This window comes from Lingula anatina, chromosome 3 (assembly GCF_051362555.1).
Source record: "Lingula anatina isolate TDL-2025a chromosome 3, LinAna3.0, whole genome shotgun sequence".
In the NCBI taxonomy this organism is placed as follows: domain Eukaryota; kingdom Metazoa; phylum Brachiopoda; class Lingulata; order Lingulida; family Lingulidae; genus Lingula; species Lingula anatina.
Genome location: NC_141769.1, coordinates 18729595 through 18741798, shown reverse-complemented (window position 1 = coordinate 18741798; position 12204 = coordinate 18729595). Strand labels below are relative to the sequence as shown.

General features: G+C 35.2%; 1 protein-coding gene across 4 annotated transcripts in view; it reads right to left on the bottom strand.

Moving 5' to 3' along the window:
* LOC106153048 (uncharacterized) overlaps positions 1 to 12204 on the bottom strand; it is a 59405-nt gene that overhangs the window by 40909 nt on the left and 6292 nt on the right. For 2 of the 4 annotated variants that reach the window (XM_087007980.1, XM_087007979.1), the window contains 7 exons: positions 11637 to 11731; positions 3526 to 3594; positions 2587 to 2641; positions 2028 to 2121; positions 1376 to 1431; positions 629 to 710; positions 156 to 261 (listed from right to left, as the gene is read on the bottom strand). In XM_087007980.1, the coding sequence (XP_086864106.1) occupies positions 156 to 261; positions 629 to 710; positions 1376 to 1431; positions 2028 to 2121; positions 2587 to 2641; positions 3526 to 3594; positions 11637 to 11731 (557 nt within the window). Of the gene's footprint in view, positions 1 to 155; positions 262 to 628; positions 711 to 1375; positions 1432 to 2027; positions 2122 to 2586; positions 2642 to 3525; positions 3595 to 4589; positions 4761 to 10330; positions 10436 to 11636; positions 11732 to 12204 lie in introns of those variants that run through there. The other 2 variants (XM_087007982.1, XM_087007981.1) reach the window with 2 other exon arrangements.

Below are 12204 nucleotides of genomic sequence, written 5' to 3'. Positions count from 1 at the left end.
TAGCTGTAAAACTAACACATGGAAAGGTATATTGAGCAAGTTAGCTATATAGTACCCTGACACTCAGAGCAGCTGTACAGGACCACTTTCTGGATCATATAAATTAATCAATTATTCAATAAATAAATAAATAAGTAAAGACAATCCCCACTTACCTGACCAACCTGACGACACTCTCTGCAGTGGACCTGGACACATTTTGACTGTTTATTTGCACTATGTAGTCACCTGTCCTTAAACCTGATGACCATGCTTCAGAGGCTACAAATCAAATGTTGTATACTTTAATATAGCTTCAGCATTAGCCAAACAACATATGGAGATAGAAAACTTTAACATTGTTATGCAGGCATTTACCTTTGTTTGTATATATCAAAACAAAATAATAAAACTTTACAGTTTTACAGTTAACAAGAAGTGATCTATTTTAGGAAATTGGGGATTTGTGTAAAATACATAAAATAACATTAGATAGTTGTATAAAACATTAATGAATGCCTCATAATTAAAAGCACTATTTGGCTTATCCCAAACCAAGTGAGAGCAGGATATTATGAGCTGAAGATAATGCAGCTCTGTCATTGTGTTTGATGTGACAGCGGGTGAGACTGAGCACAATGCAACTTACATTGCTCTACTCTGCCAACTCTTACTGGACATGATCCAACCACTGTGAAGCCGAACCCTCTCTCACCACGCCTTAAACACACCTGATATTGAGAGGGAAATAAATAAATAAATAAATAAATAAATAAATACCATTAAGATAATACAACACTTAACAGTGACAATAGATTACAGAAAACTGAAGCGAACAAATATATAGTACATTGAACTGACGAATGAGGCATAAAGTGTTATTGATATTACAGAAAATACAGAAATAATGTAACAAACCTGATACAGCTTCTAACAAATTTTTCATATGTAGCCCAAAATGTAATCAATCAAATTATTTAACTAAATCTACAATTGTTAAAACTTATCACTATATTGCTAAAGTATAAAACCATAATTAATTAGCTGAACTAGCTTTTAATAGCCTTCAACAGCTAATGAAACCTCATTTGAATGTTTGTTGGTTAAATCACAAGTACGGTTGCACAGGTCAATAGCTGTTTTTGGCCAGGGGAGGGGGGGGGGCCTAAGTTTCTTACCCTCTCTCCCTCCAAAATTGTAAGTATGAAACCAAACCAAGCCATTTTTCTATCTCTGTGCTCTACATGTCAGAGCAAAATTGTCCTTGACTACTGATTATGTTTCATCTCTTCGCTTGTCAAAAATTTTTATCCTTTTGCAAACCCCCCCCCCTTCCACCATATCCCACCCTGACAACAAAATCCAGAGATGAGTTGATTAAAAGATTGCTACTTACTGTCAGTGACTCCATCCACAGCACATCTGAGTGCACTTTTGGTATGTGCTGATAGGCTGAAAGTAAAATGGACATGGTTTTAATGATGCAACCAGAACAAATTAAATGAATAATTAAATCATGTATGTTTCAGGAGGGCATCGGTCTTGAAAACTTGAAAATTTTGAATAATTGAAGTGGAAGTAATGTCACACTATGTGCTGTGTTTCAATACTTTCAAAATAAAATCTCAAAACAATTACACACAGCATGAATCAAATTTATGTTCAAATAGGTGCTTACTCTGCTTGATACAAAAATGCAATTTTGCCATAAGCAAACCCTAAAGCCGGCACATGACTGAACATGCTTCAGGTACAATATGGCCGTAAAGAAAGCATGCTTACGTCTGAACAGGTGAATCCCCAAGCTGCATGACTCATTCAACCTATTCTGTACGCTTTTAATTCAAATAACCGACATAAAAATTCTCTTCAATCTAAACGGAAGAAATATGCACCACTATATCAATCTTGTTCACAGATCAAAAATTTCTCCCACAAACTCGAGAAGGAAAGCTTTTATAATTCTATTGTTAGTATTTCATCAAAGAATCCAAATTTTGCATGTGGGGAGAACATAAGATAATTGAAATTGACCTCGTGTCACTAACCTTTTGTTTGTACTTTGCAAATGCCGGGAGTAAATTTGAGATGTTTTTGTCGTCCTATCTCCTCAGATAACAAGAAGTACCAGCCCCCGATTTCCTTCAGTGACAAAAAGGAGCAAATATTTGAGAAAAAAATTATTGTCAAAGTATGCTAACAAATTTTTATAGACAATTCATGGCAAAGTAATTGTCACCATGAAAGCTGTAACAAAGGTCTCTATTTCTTGTGCTAATTATAGTATTTACATCTGGACTGAATTTCTCATGAGAAAAATCACCATCTATCAGTGCTTTATATTCAGATAAATATAACACAATATGACTGTCAGAACATAAAGTGAAAGAATATCCTTTTAATTACTTGTACTGTACATCAATTTTCTACCTGTCAAGATGTGACAGAAAAAAGTCTACTTATAAACACCCTGGATATCCCATCTGCTTTAATTAATATTCTTTGTATGTCCATATTGGCAAAACTATTGGGAAACCACTTGTGTTATGACTACAGTTTTGATATTCAGGGTGCTTAGAACAGACTATCAAACTTATGAGAATTTACCTTCTTTGATTTGACCAACTTCTTGATCCCAAATGACATACATCCTAGCAGCTCACTGAAAACATATTACAGCAGGCTTTAACTACTGAAGTTATGGCAATTTAACACTTTCACAGACCATAAAACCCATCTGAAAGTCAAATTTTTCTCCCCTGGCCTCATTAAAGTCTTTTTTCTCTTGACATGCCAAACTATCATAAAACTTCCAAAATGGTTTTCTTTCATTAAAGGCCAATCATACAGTGCAGAAAATTGAAACAAGATCTGTAGCATTCCTTTTGACCAAATCACTTTCTGTATGAAATCTGACAGATGCATATGGCCCTTGTGGATCCAAAATTTTGCTGGGGAGGGGGGGGGGGGGGGGGGGGGGCACTCAAGGATAAACTTTAAAATAGTAGAAGAAGGCATTTTTTTGTAATATGTGGGACGAAAGGATGCAATTATTGCTTAGTATTGTCTTAGCAATAGTCCGAAGGTTCAACAGTTCGATGGTTCATTGGTCTGAATGTTCACTATAGAACTTTCAGACCAATGAACCCTTGATTGAAAAAACAATGAAAATGTTACCATTTTTCAGATCAATGTACTTCAGACCAATGATCCAGACGCCCCTGTCTGGCTTCACTTTATATATATATATATATATATATATCAATTTTAGGGAAGGGAATTGGGGGGCTTTAAAGCAATGGAAGGGTTGCCCAGTGACTGTATACTAGTTTTTGGGAGGGATATGGGGGTTAACGAGACTTAGGGGGTGGGGGGGGGGGGGAGGGGCACAGACCAGTGCCCTCCCCTGGCTATACCACTGGATGAGCAGGTCACTTGGGCTGACAACCATCAGATCATCAGTTAACTAGAATTAATATAATTTGTCATCAAAAAGAAAACAGAAAGGCCAATTCATCCTTGATAATTTTTCTTCATAATAATTACCTTTCAGTTTTTCTTCTGTGCCATACAGATAATATCAGTCTCTTGTCTTGATCTTCTGGTAATATCTCACTGGAAGGAATTATAAGGTTATGTAAATAAATTAGAAATCATATCCGTGTCTTCTAAAAAATTCTCAAAACACGATAGCCAAAAATTTTCTTTTACCAAAGAAACAATCAAGAAACCCTTCCAGTAAGGGTCCACCTCACACACACCACACTGACTTAGTAGCATATCTGTTTAAAATACAGCTATTTCAATTGGATAACTTGAACAATTTCCTTTATGATATACTAGTGCTAATAGCAGAACCATGAATTTCAATGGTGTCATCTCTATAGTATATTTCATGAACAACACCAGCAATTTTAGTCATAATTGCTTTTCTCGATAATATTGGATTAACCTCCATCAACAATTAAGGCCTCCGATCCATGTGGATAAGATACCTATACTGTTTTGTTAAAAATACTTTCCCAAATATTTGTCTACATACATTCATATTCCAGGATGACTGTAATACAGTAACCTAGTCCATCATCAGTTTTATTTTGACTAGGTTTATCATTGCTATGATCTATACACAAACATTCTTTAGGAATGTCAGATACCAGAGATCATCTTGCTATAAAAATATATCTTCCAGCAATGAGCATATCACGGCCTCGGGCATGTAGAGGCCTGTCACTGCCAGAGGCTCTTGTTACTAGCTGGTATGTGTGTCAGCCTTAGCAATATGCCACTTGGTGTGTGTCACCGATGTGTGTGTGTGTGCGTGTGTGTAAGTGTGTGTGTGTGTGTGTAAGTGTGTGTGTGTGTGTGTGTGTTTATATGTGTGTGTGTGAGAGAGAGAGAGTCTGTTTTACATTTCTTGACCAACAAACAATGAAAGATTTAACTTTTGAAATTGAATTCAACTTATCAAACCCAAACACTTTACAGCCAGATTTTTACAACACTTAACATAGACAGGTATACTACATACATCACTGTACTTCTTCTCTACCTAGCTACAATCAACCATACCATATCTTCTTTTCCATATGTGAAAAAAAAAATCTTACCATTCAAATCAGGAAGTAAATCAAACTTGTAGTAATATGAAAACTATGCAGACTGCAGCTAGTCTTGAAGTTCATCCTACGCACGTGGAGCCCAACTGCTGACACAAGCATACAATTAAATGGCAGTAAAAATTACTCCATATTTTGCTGATTACTATCAGATGGATAATAACCGGCTGCCGGGGATTGAAATGATCACTTACAATAGGTAGTTATGCCACAGGTATGCAGACAGAGAGAGATAGAGAGAGTAAGTTATCATTTCAATTATTACAGAGGAGATAGAAAGATAAAGAGATGAGCAAGTTTCATTCTGTAGGCTTTTTCATAAACCTTAACCTAACTCCCCCCCCCCCCCCACCACCACCATCTCTACACCATTTGCAACAGGAAGACGTATTTAACTTTCATGCCATTCTCTTGTTTTTGACCTGTGAAGATGTAAATAGGCCTAACTCTTCCTAATTAGTAGTGATACATATCCATAAATTTGTTTCATTTCATTTGTGTCACTGTATTTTAGGTGTATTTTTCTATATTTCTAAAAACCTTATAAAAGCCTTCAATATTCCTTCCTCCCCCCATAACCATAAGGGAGACAAATTCTTTAAGGATGGCCATTTTCACATTCCTTACATGTAAAGATATAGATGATATACACTTTCTCCTTGCATTTATTCATCTAAATGGAGCAGTAACACATCCTATGTGTGTTCCATTCTACTTCCTTGCGCCACCCCCCCCCAAAAAAAAAAAAAATAAATCTCTAAGGAAATAAAAAATTATACTCTCTACTTCCATCTTAATGATACAAATCTGGGAATTCCACTAATTAAGAGTAACAGGTTATTTACAGCTTGGTCTTATCTATAGTTTGAGTCTGTTTATCAGAGATGTGTTTTGTCTGATGTTATCACTTATCTGCTGTCACTTGGTTCGTTGATTCCAGAATTCACATTCACAAGATTTCTTGGTTTTGGAGTATGATATTATTTTGACAAAACACATATAATGATGCACATAGGTGCAGGGACCGGGGGGGGGGGGGGGGGGGGGGGGGGGGGGGGGGGGGGGGGGGGGGGCTAAAGGGACTTCCCTGATCTCAAATATTTTTCTAAATGATAATTAATACAGCCCTAAAACACACACACATTTAAATTTTAATCCCTATGTGCCTGATTCTTCCTTGCTGTTTCTCTATACTAGTATGTATATCACCAAAATAATTTAAAATGAAACATATTTCTTTGTTAAAAACTTAGAGTGGCCTCCATTTATATGACACACCATTACCAGGTAGTCCCTCAGTGCAATAAACCATGACTTTATCCACTTGAATTTACCTTATTTCACATGAGAACTTTTTTTCCACTGTACGAGCTTCAAAAGAAGATGTCTTCAAAGGCAGAAAATGATGTGAATGCGACATGCAATAAAAGCACTACACCTTGATATCTTTGTCTGCTATTGTATGAGTGCACCTGTGGCACATCATCAGTAGAAATCTAGAACTTCTCAATTATTTTCAAACTGGAATCTTAAGTTTTCATGATATGAAAAGGCTTGATTAAACTTAATTAAATTTAAAAAAAGTCCCCTTTTGCTACTAAAAATTACCTTTTTATAAAATGTAATTTTCAAAATAGATTCAATTCATATATTATTATCAATTATTATAAAACTAAAATTTATATTATATAACACATACAACTAATTGCCAAATTTTGCATACAACCATTTGGAATGTATTACACATCATAAAATTGAGGAATTTCATTAAAATTCCTCCTTTCTAATACAACACGATAAGCTAGCAAAATCAAGTAATGGCAGATAAAAGCGTGGGTGAAGATTGAAGTATGTTTGCAAAGCTCTAGTATGATGCCAGGATAAACTGGATACCAAACCATCCAAACAAAACACTGGACCCGAAAGGATTAACTTGTCTGGCTTACGCTATCATACAAAGTAACACCAAACTTTGCCAAACATTATAAAATTCATATTTCCTCAAAGTCTTTTAAATATGTTTCAGAATCTAAGAAAATATTGTTAGTTAAAAAGTATACCATTTTTAAAGACTATGTTTCAAAACTTCACCAAAGGGCCTTGCAATTGATCACCATCATTGCTGACTTGTCTATTTCACTTTTGTTTCTTATTCATCATGATGCATCACAAATCATCTTCCGTACACGTTATACATATATAGTTTCAGTTCTTTTTCTTTCTTTTGCCACGTCATGTTCTAGCTCAATAATAAAAGCAGATATCAAGTCATGGTGACAGGTTTTTCAGTCCATGGTACTGTTAAACACAGGTATTTCAACATTCATGTATTTGAGAACTGATGAAAAAGACCAATCGACCTGGTTTTATGCAAGGGCATGAAATAGATATAGAAACTAGTTTTTAGCACAGTAATAGAAACCCCAATACAAATAGATGTTGAGGAACTGCCTTTGATGACAAAAGACTGGAGAAAACCTTTTTATCTCATTGAAACTGCCTTAAGCTTTACTTACTTCATGTTGTCTGATCCATTTTTCAGTACTTACTCAGGTACTAGTAAACATTATAAATTCAGGTTGTTGTTTTTTTTTTCTATTGTGGTCCTGCACTCTTCTTCTAGTGTGCATTCTATTTATAAAGTAAATACTTTATTATCATGTGGTATGTCATAATATTGTATCGACATATTGGATTCACACCAGTCCAATGAGACGATGCTTTCTTGCCACTATGCACAGTCACAAATATGGTCTTTCACTTACTGGAATTTATGGAGGAAAATTCAGCAAATGCCTGGTCAAGTGTCATTTCAGACTTTCAAAATTCAACGGCAACCACTTTACATTTCTATACTATTATAAATTTACATCACTTCTTGAACATCTATTGTAATAATCAAAAATAAAAAACTGCAAGGTCATAAAGTTGTTTTTGCAAGAAAATTGTACACATTTAAGTTCAATGATTGTTTCTGACAGGTGGTCATGCCAAAACAATTTAACAAAAAAGAAGGGCCAATTTGTCATAATGTACATGGTCACAGAAAAATTGGAATTCTGTAAGGGTATTTACCAGAGACCTTTTCTTGGCATTACTGTAATAAGGTATTGATAATCCAGCAGAATCATGCACATGGCTATATTGACAGACAGCTGCAGGGCATATATATTCCTTTCAACATAACCATCAAAATCAATAAGAGGAATATTAGATTGAATTCCAGTACATAGATATTACATGCTTCCTGTTTGTCACTTGGCTGAACCCTGAGTTTCAGAGGCCACTGATAACTGTCACCTCTGTCATCAGCATGCCTCTGTTGTTTCTAATGACACCCCCAGTTTCAAAGATTACTGGTAATTTATAACTTGTTTAATCATGTCACTGTAAACCTCGCCAAACTCTGAAACTCGGGGGCATTTTATTGGAAATTTATTTCTGTAGCAACTTGTCAAGAGGCCGGCAAACATAAGCCACACCACTTAACTTTATTATTCTGCAAGCACTGTATTATGCCTTAAATCTATTTAAACTGGGTTCAGTTTGCAGAAGGTGTTTAGAGGTTACTAGAAAATATCACTGATAAGACTTAAAAATATGAAAACCATGTTGAATGTTTTATGTGAAGTAGGCATGATTTGCCTTGGATTAATTGTCACACTCAAAAATGTTGACCTTTTGCCTAAAAATCAACCCTGTGCATACATATACAGGAAGCAATAAATCATTTTCCCTACGAAAGTGCATTGAGTCAACATCATAACTTTTAATAGGCAAAAACCACAATACACAATAAAATTTCCTCTTGCAGCTTCTCTTCTTTAATTTCAACAGGGAACATACAGGTGCCTTAAATTTTCTGAGAGATAAAAAAAATTCTGAGACAGAGCCATATAGAACTCCTATACTGGGTCTGTATTCCACCATAATATATTATGTACTACTTACTGGACTTCTGTTTTTTCTCTCTTTTTTTCTTTGGGTGAGGATACAAAAGGTGAAATTAAACATGAGCATGCATTGTTTGATCTTTTCATAGCCATTTCAATGACCCACTTAATGTACCAGAATATAAAAGACAGGAACTTTTTTTGCAATTAAATTCATTGGAGTGTCGACATAATACCCTGTTGTTAAAGACCAGTGCGCCTCCATAAATGAATGAATAGGTTGATATCAGAGAGAACTGTCAAAATTGGAAATTTGGAATATTAATGCAAAAGGCAATGTGACACCAATTAAAAAATTAAAAGGAAAGTAAAAATCAGCACTGTAGCCTAGCTCAAGTCACCGAGAAGAGGGGAGGAATATAACATATACAGTGAAAAGCATCAACTTCAGTGATATGAATAAATGTTTCAGGTGTTTTATCATTCTTGAAATGCAAAAGTCCAAGACTTCAGTGTAGATGAGAGGCACTATAAACCACCACCATATGGGCCTGTCTCTGGTAATCTAAAACAATTGGCAACTGTGATAACATACACTGCACAGTACTGCCTTCTTCGCCCCAGTGACCCTTACTAAGTAGTATTATACGTTAATACCCACCCAAAAACATACTTTCGACTACAGTATATAACCATATATCCACCTAGCTGACCTCCCCCCACACACACACCATGTGACTTATATTACCCTCTCCTACTGTACAAAAAGAAACTATAAACCTTCAATGAATTGCCTATCAATGGATATCAAATACAAGATAGAATAAGTAAGTAAACAATATAATCATGATAAAGAACTGTCTGGTGAAAATATTATCATTTTCTTGCCCTCCTACAAGTGTGTGCACACACACACACACACACACACAGAGAGAGAGAGAGAGAGAGAGAGAGAGAGAGAGAAACACAGTCAGTTAATTCAATGTTTGAGCAACACAGTAACTGCATCAATACCCATCAAATCCTACCTGTTAGTGCTTACAAATTAGTCCATGTTGTGATCCACACACTTCCACACTAAAGCACATGTTAAAGTGTCATATAGCACTGCTTGGCCTGTCTGTTGTGAAACCAAAGATATTAAACTTGACAATGCCTCTATTGTTATACCTAGTCTAAGTGCAGCGACCCTGGCAGCCATATACAGTTTATAGCCTGGTATTAATTTATTCTGGAACTGTCTCTCTCCCACCCTCCACCCCCCTCCAAGGATACCTTAATACACCTTAAGATCTATAGTTTTTTTTATCCAGTCTTCATTCACCCATGTTGTGATCTCTCCCTCTTAAACAGCATAATAACATCAGTGAGAAAGCTTCAGCTATGAAGGTTCACTTACCATAGCCAAAACTGAATGAAATGAGTGTAAAGTTCTCTAGTATAACAGCGAAGAATATATACATCTTCAAAATATCCACTCACAACATTTAAATCTTGAGCTCCCGTCACACATCACATAGACAGGGTGAGAAAAAATTCAAACTTTTTTCCCTGCACAGTTTGAGCCGTCAACTATAGCACTCTGAAGGACAAATTGCCACACAAAGCGTTCTTTTGTGTCACAGTAGGAACACAGATGAAATTTGATAACTTTGGGTCAAAATTACATGTTCAAGATAAACCCAGTTTTAACTCAGCAGTAATATTCCAACAGAACTTCACTCATAAAAATTCCCAATTTCTTAATACATGTTGCCCACACAGTTGAGGTGTGAATGCTAGTCAGTGGCTCAAGCATTTCACATCAGAGAATAGAGTAATACTTTAAGTCACAATTACCTTATTGTTTAACCCAAACTGTAGGGAACACATCCAGTGTAATTTTTCTCTCATAAATACCCCAGCCTCAGCATCCTTCGCGGTATTCCTAAGTCAACTCATAGGGGTAGACTGTAGCAAATAGCATGGCACGAAAAAGGACTCTGTTAGAGTACACAACAAAATGTAGTATGCAAAGTACCTCACCCACTCACCCAAACCAGCCAATGTAAACAGCCGAGTGTGAGTAAAGGCACGCTGAATGGTTACCAGAATACAGAAAACACCAGGCATGCTTAAGACAACAATTGATCAATGGTGGGCCTTTGCACCCTCGGGTGGGGACAATACTGTGGAATAATACTCTGAGAGTGTAATGGATCATAACATATTGATATGGAAGTGAAATGTAGTGTTAAAGCGTGGTACTCGGGGTGAGGATTAAGGGGGGATGCCTATGGGACAAGACCGAGATTAAAACAGCTGAACATGATGGGTGTTACCTGCTGTCTTTTTGTTTACTTAGTTGTGACAGAATGCAGGTAACAGGGTCAGTAAACAGGGCAGAGGAAAGTCCTGGGGGAGTACAAAGAGAATCAGATAAGAAATTCTTGTAATGCTTGTGGCAGCTAGCTATTATACATCACATATAAAATAATATCAGATTCACAATTTAACAGATTCAAACATAATTGGTCAATTAAAAAAATCTAACCTTCAGCTTTTATTACAAATTTCGAAGTAAGTTCAACAAAGATATCATTATCACTGCCCCAATATGTGATTGAGGATTAGTGGTAAGATTTATCCTCAGTCTCTCCCCTAAAATGTTGAGGGACAACCTGTCTGCTGTGTTGTACCTCCACATTTCCGATAAAGCAACCTTTGCCAATGATAATTAAAGATCAATATGACAGTAATTAGCTAGACATCGCCTCTAGTTGACCCTTTACTAAAAGTCACCTAAAATCATTAACTGCCAAGAATTTCTGAACACATACTAACATGCCATTTTAGTTCAACTCCTTTAATATTTTATAAATATTGAAATATTGGGAAAAATCAAGGATTTGTATTTATCTTGCACTAAATTATCTCAGAATAAAGCTTAATTATTTGGCTTTGATTAATAAATTAAGCAAAAGCATGCTTTTTTCAGAAGGGAAATGAAAAATAAATATAAAAATCTTCCAATAACCATCACTTTTGGTAATCCAAATTTTTTCTTCAACTAACATGCTGAATTCTTTTTATTTTTAAATAAATTACTAAGTCTCACTTAAATACTTACAATTCAAAAATGAAATATTTTTAAAAAAATACTTACAATGAAAACCTTTGATCATATTTTGGGTTGTTGGTTCCCCTTATTATTTTGGTCTTGCATTGTGTTCTCTTCTTTTCATCTGGCACCAGACACAACTGTGATACAATAAAATAACAAGAAATAAAAGTATATCTGTTTACATACAGCAAATATTTATAGTATGAATATATGATTACACAGATGATATAAATAGACTATGACCACTGCAACAGGATGCTTTTCTCATTTTATGCTATTGTTTATTTTTTGTAAGTCATTTATGGACTGAATACTAATGTTTTTGTTTGACACTCACACCTCTTTTAAATAAATCTTTAAAATAAGTGATAAAATATGTAATCCAATTTTGATGTGCTTATTACATGGACATGTTGGTAATTCTTTGATTAGATGCTATGATTTATGGCATCTTCTACTCTATTACTGAAAATGAATGTGAAAATGTAATATATGATACCCAAAATTGTATGCAGTAGAAATCACAAAGTAAAAACTGATTAGACCCTGTCATGACAACATTCCCAATAATTTTAAGACAATTATTATCTTTTAAAAAATATTTTTTCAT